The sequence below is a fragment of the Phoxinus phoxinus genome (assembly GCF_949152265.1).
Source record: "Phoxinus phoxinus genome assembly, chromosome: 1".
In the NCBI taxonomy this organism is placed as follows: domain Eukaryota; kingdom Metazoa; phylum Chordata; class Actinopteri; order Cypriniformes; family Leuciscidae; genus Phoxinus; species Phoxinus phoxinus.
Genome location: NC_136876.1, coordinates 39,090,047 through 39,102,448, shown reverse-complemented (window position 1 = coordinate 39,102,448; position 12,402 = coordinate 39,090,047). Strand labels below are relative to the sequence as shown.

Below are 12,402 nucleotides of genomic sequence, written 5' to 3'. Positions count from 1 at the left end.
TAACCTGAATACTACTCACATTACCCCTGTTATTAGAATCTTCTCTCTAGGGGATAAATCACTGCTAACTGTGAAAAGGGAATTTCTATATTGATATTGGTAAACATAAATGTACTATAATGTTTCAGCTTCATCCACGATGCTAGGTGTCAAAGACCACTGTTGTGCAATATAGCAGTACACAAATACAATATGTAAGGGATAATGTATAGCGAGGCGGTTGCTATAGCGAATACAACACCGACAGGCTGATTGTGATTTTTCTGCACAAAAAAAGTATTCTCGTCGCATCATAACATTTAGGTTGAACCACTGTAGTCACATGGACTATTTTAAAGGGTGGTTGATTATGATTTCACTTTTTATGATTTATTTGCTTTTAAAGAAATCGTTTTTTAAGGACTACAACAAACGGCTGGTAGGGACTACACGTCATTCTTCACAGATTAGGGACATCACCAGCCCTAAAATGTACATAAACCCCACCCACGGGTACATGTTGCCAGCAGTCCATGTTCAGAAGAGGAAGAGTTGTTGTAGTAAAGCACATTTGTGAGTCTGCTCAAGCTGTAGAATCCGTCTTTTCACATGCAATACAGTACATAACACAAATGCAAAAGCATGCCACTCTGTAGGCATCTTACAACAGTTCCCACACAAGCGATTTTATAGATTATCATGACAGAATGTGCTAATCAAAGACTTAAAGATAGTTAACTCCACATCAGCAACATAAATTCATCAACTAACCATTCAGAAACGTCCTGTTGCATTCTACATGTCACTTCTTCTTGAGTTTCTCCATTATTGTCCGACTCCAGTTTAAACAAAAAAGGCAGAACAGTTTCTGACATTTTAGTGCATGTCTGTGTGAGGTAATTGGACCTGCTATGAGCTCTTGAAGCTCCGCCCTCTGTGTCGGGAGCAGCAGTTTATTTGCATTTAAAGGAACACACACAAAACAATGCGTTTTGCTCAGCTTTAAAAAGGCGAATTTGTTGGGTATTTTGAGCTAAAATTTCACATACACTCTGGGGACATCAGAGACTTATTTTACATCTTGTAAAAAGGGGCATTATACCACCCCTGTAGTCAATTGTACCCCATAAAACTCATCTTTGATCACAAAAATGACATATTAAACGTATTTTCCTGTGAATTTTTTTTCCATGCCTTAAAATAGCTTGAATGTAAGTCTACACCCTTGCTTCATTCCGTATGTATGCGGATCTAGGATATGCAAATTAGCCCCACCTCCATTTCACTCATGCCAGCTAGTTCGCGGTTAATGATATGCTAAAGCCCGCCAGCATGTTGAAGCGATTGGTTAAAAGGTAGTTTGTGACGTCAGAAACACCCGCGATTTCACCCGCGTCTTCGGTTCACTGCAGTTTTAAAGACAAAATACTCAGCAATGGTGTTGACTTTGCACATGGTTTGTCTTAAAGCACATTAAAAACACCACATAGACATTAAACAACATTAAAAACTTGATTTTCTCAACGAAGGGCTTACGGGTTTGGAACGGCATGAGGGTGAGTAAGTAATGACAGATATTTAATTTTTGGGTGAACTAATCCTTTAAATACATGACCTTGATCACTTTAATAATTTTATTTGTGTACAGATATGGGTAAAAAAATTAAGAGGACTGCATTGAAATTTTTGTTGTCATCATAACCATCATAACCATCGTCTTCTGGTGCCATCTCAAAGAGGCAAAAAATTTCTCTCTCGGACCTTCACCATGACTGTTCCCTGCTGGTGGAATGATCTGCCTAACTCAGCCAGAGCTGCTGAGTCTGTAACCATTTTTAAGAAACTGCTGAAGACGTATCTTTTTCTGCAGCACTTGATCCAGTAATACTAACACTTTCTTCTCTATTCTAACTAACAAAAAAAAAAAAAAAAATTGTGTTGGATTGCACTTACATACTGTTGTCCTACTGCTAGTTTAATTGCTTCTATTGTTTCTCATTTGTAAGTCGCTTTGGATAAAAGCGTCTGCTAAATGAATAAATGTAAATGTAAATCATGTTTTCAAGCCAGATAATTCCAATGGGTTTCTATACACTTTTGTCAGTCGGTATATTAATCTACACTACCATTCAAAAGTTTGGAGTCATTAAGATTTTTTTGCAACGTTTCTGAAAGAAGCAGCACTCAGACTTAGCCGTCACTTTTAATCAATTAAATGCATCCTTGCTGAATAAAAGTATTAACCTTTTGAACAGTAGTGTATATATTTAATCATTTCTTGATTTAAGACTTGAAGCCATTGCAGTGCATTCCAAAGTTGTGCTTGTTTTGGTGAGTGGCGGTGCGGGTGGCTTTACTGTGTATTTGGGTGCACAGGTTTGGTGTTTAGGGTTTGTGTTACCTGTTGTGCGGCCTGAACCTGCTGCACCACCTGCGTAGGAACTCCAGTCTGGACTACAGCAGCAGGAGGACTAGAATCTGACACAGAGTCACTGGAATGAAGAGAACCCTCTACAGCAGAAAAAGAAAAGAGAAAACTTTAACTTTTTTTTTTTTTTTTTAAACAAGTATATTAATTTTAAAATAAAATGTTACATTTATGCATTTGACAGATGCTTTTACACAAAGCAACTTGATACACATTTTATTAAGTTCATGCTTTCTCTTCTGGGAATTGAACTCATGACCTTCAGTTGCTAGTGCTATGCTTCTGTTTGAGCTACAGGAATAAACAAAAAATATACATGGTAAAATAAACCATTTATAGAGATGATTATTAAAGAAAAATAATTAAAAAAAATACAGATTTTTACATTTTCAAAAGAAAATTTATTTCAAATCTCCTTGCGCTTGAACAGACACATACACACTGTCTCTGCAAGAATTCTCGTAAACACAGTTGAGAAAGAAATCAGATGTGTATCATTATATTGGATCCGTACATAAGAGTCATTAATGTCAATCAAACAACAAAACACAGCTTTAAAGTGAACAGTGAACACTATAGTGTTATTTTACATTTAGGTTAAAGGGATAGTTCACTTTAAAATGAAAATTATGTCATCATATACTCACCCTCAAGTTGTTTCAAACCTGTATGAATTTCTTTCTTCTGCTGAACACAAAGGAAGATATTTTGAAGAATGTCAGTAACCAAACAGTTAACTGGTCCCATTGACTGCCATAGTAGGGGGAACAAAAATACTATGGCAGTCAATGGGACCAGTTAACTGTCTGGTTACTGACGTTCTTCAAAATATCTTCCTTTGTGTTCAGCAGAAGAAAGAAATTCATACAGGTTTGAAACAACTTGAGGGTGAGTATATGATGACATAATTTTCATTTTAAAGTGAACTATCCCTTTAATTATTAAATTTCTGTACCTGAATACAACAATTAGACCTTACTTTATTTGTAACTTTGTTATACTGTATTTATCTATGTTTGTAATTACTGTATTCATTCTTATTTTTTTACTGACCCCCCTTCCCGCAATTTATCTTTTTAGTTGAACCACTAGTTACTAGGGTGCTTTATCTGGTTGCTAAGGCTTGGCTATGTGTTTGCTTGGATGTTCTGAGTGGCTGTTTACTGGACAAAATCAAATGACTCCAACATCAAGTGTGTATGTTATTCTGTTCTCTACATACGTCCCTCTTTCAGTCAACGAGCCAAGTACCCACATTTGTGGTCTTTGCACTTGACCCCTTGTCTACTTACATGACTTATTTCCTGTATTTGGCCCAAGTGTTCAAGTAGGCGGGTGAAGACTGCAAGTGTGTGCAGAACTTTTGATTACCCGATGGGTCACACTTACAGTGTTATAAAAATGCCGATGTTTACAGAGCTCCATTTTGATTTTCAATACTTTGCATTTTAAAATAAACATCAAAATGTATGTTCAGAAGTCCCTATGTAACAGAGGACATAATTTAGTGATTGTGGGTTCTTCTAATTAAGTGATAAAAAAGCAGTTGCAAAAAGTTGTGCAAAATACAATCATATCTGATGGAAGAAGACATCGATTACCAAAATGATTATGTATAAAATCAAGGTCTTTTGTTCCCACGTATTTTGTTTGTCTTATATATCATGTCATTCATTCTTAGATAGTTGATCTTACCTGTAACTGTGACAACAATGTACTGGGGTGTATTCTGAGCATTGCTGGACTGCGTAGGTGAGCTCTGAATCTCAGCGGTGACATATTGAGTCTGAGTGGGCGGGGCTTGTGCGGGTGGTGCCTGGATGATTGCCTGGCTCTTCTGTGCTTGTGAGGGAGGGGGCGTGGTCTGGCCGGTGGACGGGGCCGCTGAAGGTGTGGCCCCTGTAGTCTGAAGTTCAGCCAGGAACTGTTGGGGAGCTGCTGTCACGGTGGCAGCCTGCCCTGATGTGGGAGTCACACCGCCTCCCTGAGGCTGGGAGGTCTGCTGCAGATCTCTCACATAAACTGGAGTTGCCATTGGGTTCCCCTGGACTGAGTGCAATAAATCACATGGAATCACATGATCATTTGTAAGGTATAATGTACATCATGTGTAATACGAGACGTGTAATACGAGACGTGTAATACGAGACGTGTAATACGTGCCAGCCTCAAATACCAGGATGAGCGGTCGGTCATTATACATAGTTGCTATTGACGGCGGTCATTATCGGGGGATTAACAGAGTGCATTAGCGCCCACTTTTTCAGAAGTTTTTTTCCATTAGTTTTTTCCATATGGGATTTTTAAAATTCTTTGATAAAGTGTTTTAATCCATGAACCAAACCAATCAGGTACAAGGTTAATTACATTACAACCTTTTTATTTGAAGCAAAAAAGTATTTGAAAGTCAGAAAAAAAGTACAAGACTGTACTTTAACTACAAAGAACTACAATCCCATGCAGCATTGTGAACAATAATCAATGAGATGGAGACAACGAATCAAAAATCGGGAAATATACTCCATAAAGATGGAGAAAAACTATTAATTTAAAGTTGATTATAGCTATAGAAACAATATATTTTAAGTTTATTGCATATATATATATGAATATTTCTGCAATAAACTTAAAATATATTGCTTCTATAGATACACACACAAATATAGGGAGACCAACCTGATTATGTCATTCACAGTGCTACATGGGAGTGGGCGGAGCTAAAGAGTTTTTTAGGAAAAATTTGCTTGTCATGATTCTCAGATTTGTGGAATTTTCTATACAGCATCATGGGTAATGCAGTTTTTCACAACAAATGCAGCTGTTAAGACAGCATTATTTTAAAAAATAAGTTGAAATAATGCAAACTGATGGCTTCAACAGAAGCACATTCCATCGAAAAATGGTTTAAATGGTTTATAAGTTGTAAAATTAAAATGTTAAAATTAGTTTTTACTTCCTGAACCCGACTGTTCCACTCTATAGAGTGAAGCAGTCGGGTTCCAGAAGTAAAGATTCCCTTCATTTTCTCCATAAGGAAATTGATTTTCAAAGATGAATTATAAACTGTGAGACTGTATTTTATTAGAATGTTCCTTTTTTATATATATATTTTTTATAATCGTGTTTAATTAACATTGGAATTCCTGGTGGAAAACTACATTACCCATGGTGAAAATTACACCAATCAGAGAGTCGAAAAAAGCAACACACACCAAAACGGGAACTAATGTTATTTATTGACCTTGGAACGTTGTAACTGACCAATCAGAATCAAGCATTTCAGAGAGCTGTGTAATAAACAAATTTTCTATTAATATATTAGAAAACTACATTTAAATGCAGTTGTGTGAAATGTCATCCATTCGCTAGGTAAAAAACTGTCAATAGTGCAGGATGAATTATGCACTGATGTAAAAACTCTTAAAGGAGAACTCCGGTCAATTTTAACATTGAGCTCAATTTTTAGTAAATTTGGAGTGCTGTCAATACAGAGAACAACGACAAAAATCGGTGTTGCCTACACTGTGTTATCCTATTTTTAAAATTTACACCCTATTGACTTGAATGGGGCAAGTTTTAAACTTAACCAGTTCTTAGTCTTATCATCCTTGATGTGTCATACAAGTGCCCAGCCATGTTGAGTGATTCCTTCAGAGTGAACATGAGTGAATCTGACTGCACTAGATGTGAAAGATATGAATAAAAATGATGTTATATCAGCCAGCGCACATACCTGTATTTAGATCCTGTTTTCGGTCGAAGTCCAAAGTAGTCGATTGTCGAGTTCACGCGCATAGGTTTAGTTACTATGATCACGCGCGTGAACTCGACAATCGACTACTTTGGACTTCCACCGAAAACAGGAACTAAATACAGGTATTTGCGCTGGCTGAAATAACATCATTTTTATTAATATCTTTCACATCTACTGTAGTCAGATTCACTCGTGTTCACTCTGAAGGAATCACTCACATGGCTGGGCACTTGTATGACACATCAAAGATGTTAAGAGGATAAAAGCAGGTTTAAAACTTGCCCCATTCAAGTCAATAGGGTGCAAATTTTAAAAAGAGGATAACACGGTGTAGGCAACACCGATTTTTGTAGTTGTTCTCTGTATTGACAGCACTCCAAATTTACTAAAAATTGAGCTCAATGTTAAAATTGACCGGAGTTCTCCTTTAAGTATGACCAATATTAAAAGTAGCCTAATGCTTGCCTTAGCTAACAACAGTATCAACGTTAGTTGGGTTTTTATCATTATCACTAATCACTTTTACTAAGTACCACCTTGGCACAACCACACGGTTACAGGAAAGCCCTAAAGACTACAACCATTGTTGGGCCAGCAAAAAGAAGATGAGGGAAGGTTCGGGCAGAGAGTTTGGTGTCCTATTACCAGTAACCTGATCACCGCTTGCAAATGAATGAGGGCACACAGAACAAGAACACAAAGTGGGACTCGGAAACTACAAAATGAAAATTAAATTTAAATTAAGGTGCATTTCTCTAATAAAAAACAACCACATGTGGTCTTAGATGTTTAAAACTCCAGTCTCGCAGTTAGTAAAACCATTAATTGTTGCTTGTCTTCTACTGTTACCAGCATTTGTAACCTACCCAATAATGTCAAGTGTCAGTAACGTTATAGCAATTCACTTCATTGCTGTTAATCTCTCAAATACACAATTAAATTACGCAACAATCCTCGAATCAAGCCTGTATTATACATCTAGTTTATTTTGTTTTCTTATGAATGTTGTTGCACTTGTTTTTTTCTGCATCACTTGGTTCGTAAAAGGCCCTACATAAATAAAAGTATAATATTATAATAAGTAGGCCTATATTAATGATCCACAATAATAATGTATTGTAATAAAATACAAATATTATTTACATAAATTACCAAGTATTGATGATATCACCAATAGGATCAATTCAGTCTATTCTTCTATCACATGCACCCCACATTCATAATTAAACCAAAAGAAGTCTTACTATAATCATGAAGCAAACACAAAATAAAATGCAGAAAGATTAAATATATACTGCAGAACATAATTACATTTTCTTGACGTGCAAAAAGGATCTGCGCACTCAAATTCCCTGGTTTTGCATGAGGGCATTTGTATATTAATAACAATGAACGGAATGTTATTTCAGCACATTATTACATATGGTTTCATATTCAATATTCAGTGAGGTTAAGGACAACAGGGTCTCTGGTTTATCCAGCATTAACCGCGGGTTTGTCCGCGTGCTCGTCGGTGTAACTATGCCAACAGCGTTTATAACACCTGGCTCCATAGCAACGCTAGCCGAATGCTATGGATGGGTGTCTATCCAGCAATGTGTGGTATGGAGACTCGCGTATTATTGCAAACAACACCCGCCATTTTGTACAACCTATCTAGTATATCGTCATAACAACAACGATCAGCTTTTGCTGAGGCTGTTGGTCATGTCTATCGTTTATGAGACGCATCTGGCTACAGCGCGCGACTCGATCGCTTAGCAATCCCTGCCACCAATAATGATTACTGGACATCGATAGACGCCAAGAATATCATCATCCTCGCACCTGCTTCGGTTTTCAACATAGTGTGACTTCATATGAAATATAAAAAACGAAATCACCTCTTATTCCGAGTGACTTTTCCAGCGGTACTTTTGATTTAATGCTTTTTTCAATGAATCGGGTTGTTGTTGTTGATTCTCGTTGCTGGGTTCTTGTCACCACGACTACCGTGGCTATGGCGCTTCGTCCTCACCCAGGCAACTGTTGCTACCCACTCGCTATGTTCCCGCCCCATTTCTTCGCTCTGATTGGTCCAGGTAAGATAACTATAACGCCGCGTCTTCCTATTTGTAGAACTGGGGAGCCGATGCGACATTCAGCCGCTGGTTTGTCTGAAGCGTGTCAATCACACGCGCCTCGCGCTCAGATTGTGCTGATCTGGAATCAGTCGTGTTGTTTCGTTAAAGTATTACTATTACAGCACAACTGACAGAAAGCTGATCTGAATCTACGAGCTGTTAACAGGATCTAGCATAAATACGAAATATAAAAAATGTTTAAACTTTGATATGTACTTCTTTATTTAATTAAACACCTTTACTCCATTTGACATGATCAAAGCCTGCCTTAAAATATGTGAAAATATAAAAATACATCACCTATACATTTAACGTTTTTAAATGTAATTAATTCATTATATTTAAATATGATTTATTTCGTTTTTGACTGGCCTACCTTTACTTAAGTTATATTTTGTATAAATTGCATATAAAACATTTTGTGTGTCACTCATGAACAACATGGATCTGCGATTGCTTCTAAAAGATTTAAAATAGGGTAATATTTGCTATATATTTAAATATCTTTATAAACTAAAAAGAGAGGTCTTTGGCCACCATCCTTGCTTTTTTAATTAATCACGGTTTTATTTTATTATTATTATTTTATTATATTTAAATATTATTTAATTAGTAATTAATTACTTTTTTATTATTTTTGTATATAAATTGCATATATTTTGAATAACTTAATAGATCTGGGAAATTTTAACATTTTGTGTCACTCATGAACATGATGGACCTGCAATTTTATGCTTGTATATATTTGTATAAACCAAACACAGACGTGTTGGACCCATGGCCACCATCCTTGCAGGCGAAGTTGTAAACGTCAAACATTATGGTTAATGTCTCTCGAAATGTCATGCTGTTGTCATTGTTATCATCGCATTCATTAAAAATTCATTATTCTGTTGTCATTTTGGAAATTGGCGACCTTTGTCCATGTGGTTACAAAGATTGCCATGTGCAATGGACTGTGTTATCACACTTTGAAAATGCCATGCTCTCTACATCTCTTTGTCTCTTAACCTTTAACCTCACAGTCATCACATCTTCTGGGAAAAAAGGGGAAAAAATTATGCATAGAAGTGCAAAGAAGGTAAAACAAGCATTTGGGTGAACTCAGGACACAGATTTATGAGAGGTGTGTTGTTATACTTTCATACGTGATCAGACTTACAATTTTCACCTAAAGTGGATGATAAAACGAGTGAAATTTACCAGTCATAACCAACTAACCCTGTGGCAATTGCATAGCCTGGCATTCCAATATCCTGACAACCAGTCCCTCCTGAAACATATTAACAGTACTATTGTACTATTTCTACACGATTTTAAAAATAATAATAATAAAGCATCCCTATGCTTTCCACAGATGATATCTATAAAAATACACTTAGACCACTGAACATATGATTGCTAGGATATGAGGAGACTTTCCTCAACAACAAAATGTTTCTGTAGAGAATCATCTATTGAACCTTTAATTTTAAAAAGTCAAATTCATAATCAGAATAAAATGACCTTTGTTATGGATTGCGTGATTAAATAGACACATAATTTAGGGAATTCCCCTATTTTACATTTCTCTTTATATTGACATGCAGGTAAACAAATGAAATTCTTAAGTGTGTTATAAAATTTTTACATTTTTATGATTTAAGTATTTATTTAAGCTTTTCGTCATGAACCCCTAATGCACTTCATGTTGTAGAATGTACTATATTTTCTTTCTCTTTGTATTTTGTTATACTATTATTCAGTTTGTGATAGGTTAAAAGTAATGGAAAAGTAGTCAGATTATATGTGATATACTAACTACAATTTCTAAAGATTACTAACTACAATTTCTGTCATGAATTGTGTAATCAGTAACAGACTACAAATTGTAAGTCAATTTTGCACACAGCAGTGACTTGAAATGAGCCGTATTGCAAATATGATTCATTAATTTAAATGGAGAAAGAGTATTTCATGTCACAGTACGCCATTGCATCTTTTATAATTACACAATCACCTTTCCTGCTGTTGCTTTTGTTTCCAGAAAGGTCTCTGACTTTATCTTGCAGGGTTATCTGTGACTCCTGCCGGCCTGCCTGCCTGCGGGGGTGAGGGGGGGTGTATGAGCATGTGTGCCTCTCATCTCTTTATAAGCGGGAATAGGAACCCAGGAAATATCATCAAACAGGCATCTGGTTCAGAACCAAAGGGATCCCAGCAGGAAAGCAGCTTCTGAACATCAGTGAATATCTGCTCTCAGCATGATGTGGAAAACCACAGCGCTCGCAGTGTGTCTGCTGCTGGCCGGAGTAAAGGCGCTGGACGGCCCCTCATATGGGGTCAAATTATGCGGCCGGGAGTTCATCCGCGCTGTCATCTTCACCTGCGGAGGCTCTCGATGGAAGCGCTCCTTAACAAACACAGGTTAGTATTGAACACTTATCAGAGCAGGAGTCTTATTTTAACTTTTTACTGGTCTTTTTTTTTTAACTTATAAAATGCTTATTTAAACGACAATGCACATTTAAAAAATGTTGGATTTTAATATACTTTGATCCCAAAAATATTACAAACACATGATCGGTCAAAAGTTTGGATAAGCTTCACACTCATTCATTATTTTCACTGGGTTTTACTATAGCAGAGTTATAAAAATGATAAACTAGCAAAAAATGGAACTATGGGAATTATGTACAGTAATATTCAAAGGTTTGGGGTCAGTATAATTTATTTAGAAATAAATTAACAATTGTATTCAGCAATGATCAATAAAGAAAAATGGACAGTAAAGACATTTATGTTACAAAACATTTAAAATAAATGCTGTTTTGAACTTTCTATTAATCAAAAATGGTCAGCACATATGTTTTCAACATTGATAATATGTCTTAATGTTTCTTGAGCATCAAATCATCATATTAGAATGATTTCTGAAGGATCATGTGACACCGAAGACTGAAGTAATCACTGTAAAATAAAATAAAAGAGTTGCTGCCTTAAATTTTTCAGTACTATCTTGGATGTTTACATAATTTAAACTTAAATCACATTAAACTGACTTCAAAAAATGAGTTGAATCTTGTATAACTTATAAAAAAAAGTTAAAAATTGCCTAACTTATTTTGATGAGTTAAAGCAATGTAAAAACATATGTTGTTGTTGTCATAACTCATTGATCGTGTAACTTTTTACAATGATGATGCTGAAAACTCAGCTTTGACATCACAGGAATACATTATTTTAAAATATAATACAATGGAAAACTGTTATTTAAAATGGTACTAATACGTCACAATATTTTTTGAATCAATAAATGCAACCTTGGTGAGCATATTCTTTCAAAATAAAATAAAAATCACACCAACTTTTGAACAGTAGCATATGATTTTAAAAATTAAGCTCAAAACTCTTATATATTTGAGATTCTGACTTGTACATACTATCACTTATACTTATCCATCTTTTGTTTTACAACTATTACATAAATCAACATCTCTTATGTTGCACAGATGAAATACTGGACCTCTTGAACTATGACAATAATGCTGCAGATACCTCGGTGCTGTACGGCGCTGCAACGTCCTCCCAGCATGCATCTGACTCGAGCCTTCCGTCACTGGCACAAGGTGAACAGGAAGGTGACGTGTTCAGCAGGCCTGCGCGCTCTCTCATATCAGAGGAGGTGCTTGAAGCCTTGCGCACCGTTGACAGAAAGGGACGCGATGTAGTGGTGGGACTGTCCAACGCCTGCTGCAAGTGGGGCTGCAGCAAAGGAGAAATCAGCTCACTTTGCTAAGATTAACCTTCTCTGTGGCAAGAGTGAAGAGACGAGAGTGTGTGTGTGTGTGTGTGTGTTTGTGCTTCTACACCCCTTCCTCTGTTGAATGTTTCTGTCTCTGTTGTACTTGAGAAACCTAAATTGTTTGTTTGCATTGAGATGTCACAGTTCATTTAAACAGTGATTTTAGATGTTGTAATGTAATGTTACTTTTTTTGTATTCAATATGTTTCATTTCAATATTTCGATCTTGAATAAAGATGATTATTTGCATTGATCGTTAATGAATCAGTCTGTGCTGAAATGTGAACAAGTGCAGTGTGTTCACATTAGAAGCTTTAGAAACAAGTTTAAGGAT

General features: G+C 36.1%; 2 protein-coding genes across 10 annotated transcripts in view; one reads left to right on the top strand and one right to left on the bottom strand.

Annotated features, from left to right (window-relative positions):
• Positions 1-8,168, bottom strand: part of rfx1a (regulatory factor X, 1a (influences HLA class II expression)) — a 25,919-nt gene extending 17,751 nt beyond the window's left edge. For all 8 annotated transcript variants that reach the window (XM_079615943.1, XM_079615944.1, XM_079615945.1 and 5 more), the window contains exons 1-3: positions 8,045-8,168; positions 4,103-4,456; positions 2,381-2,490 (exon numbers count right to left, since the gene is read on the bottom strand). In XM_079615943.1, coding sequence (XP_079472069.1) covers positions 2,381-2,490; positions 4,103-4,442 — 450 coding nt within the window. In that variant the 5' untranslated portion in view covers positions 4,443-4,456; positions 8,045-8,168. The remainder of the gene's footprint in view (positions 1-2,380; positions 2,491-4,102; positions 4,457-8,044) is intronic.
• Positions 8,112-12,402, top strand: rln3a (relaxin 3a). Of its 2 annotated transcripts, none has more exons than XM_079616637.1 (3): positions 8,112-8,242; positions 10,336-10,690; positions 11,776-12,402. In XM_079616637.1, the coding sequence occupies exons 2-3, from the start codon at positions 10,528-10,530 to the stop codon at positions 12,060-12,062; spliced, it is 450 nt and encodes a 149-aa protein (XP_079472763.1). In that variant the 5' UTR covers positions 8,112-8,242; positions 10,336-10,527; the 3' UTR covers positions 12,063-12,402. The 2 variants fall into 2 exon arrangements, with proteins under 2 accessions (XP_079472763.1, XP_079472764.1); XM_079616638.1 differs by having other exon boundaries at positions 8,118-8,242; positions 10,311-10,690.

Excerpts from the sequence above, each read along its gene's own strand:
- rln3a (XM_079616637.1), top strand. The coding sequence starts at position 10,528 with ATGATGTGGAAAACCACAGCGCTCGCAGTGTGTCTGCTGCTGGCCGGA. Across the intron at positions 10,691-11,775 it reads GCGCTCCTTAACAAACACAG|ATGAAATACTGGACCTCTTG; the intron begins GTTAGTATTGAA and ends TATGTTGCACAG.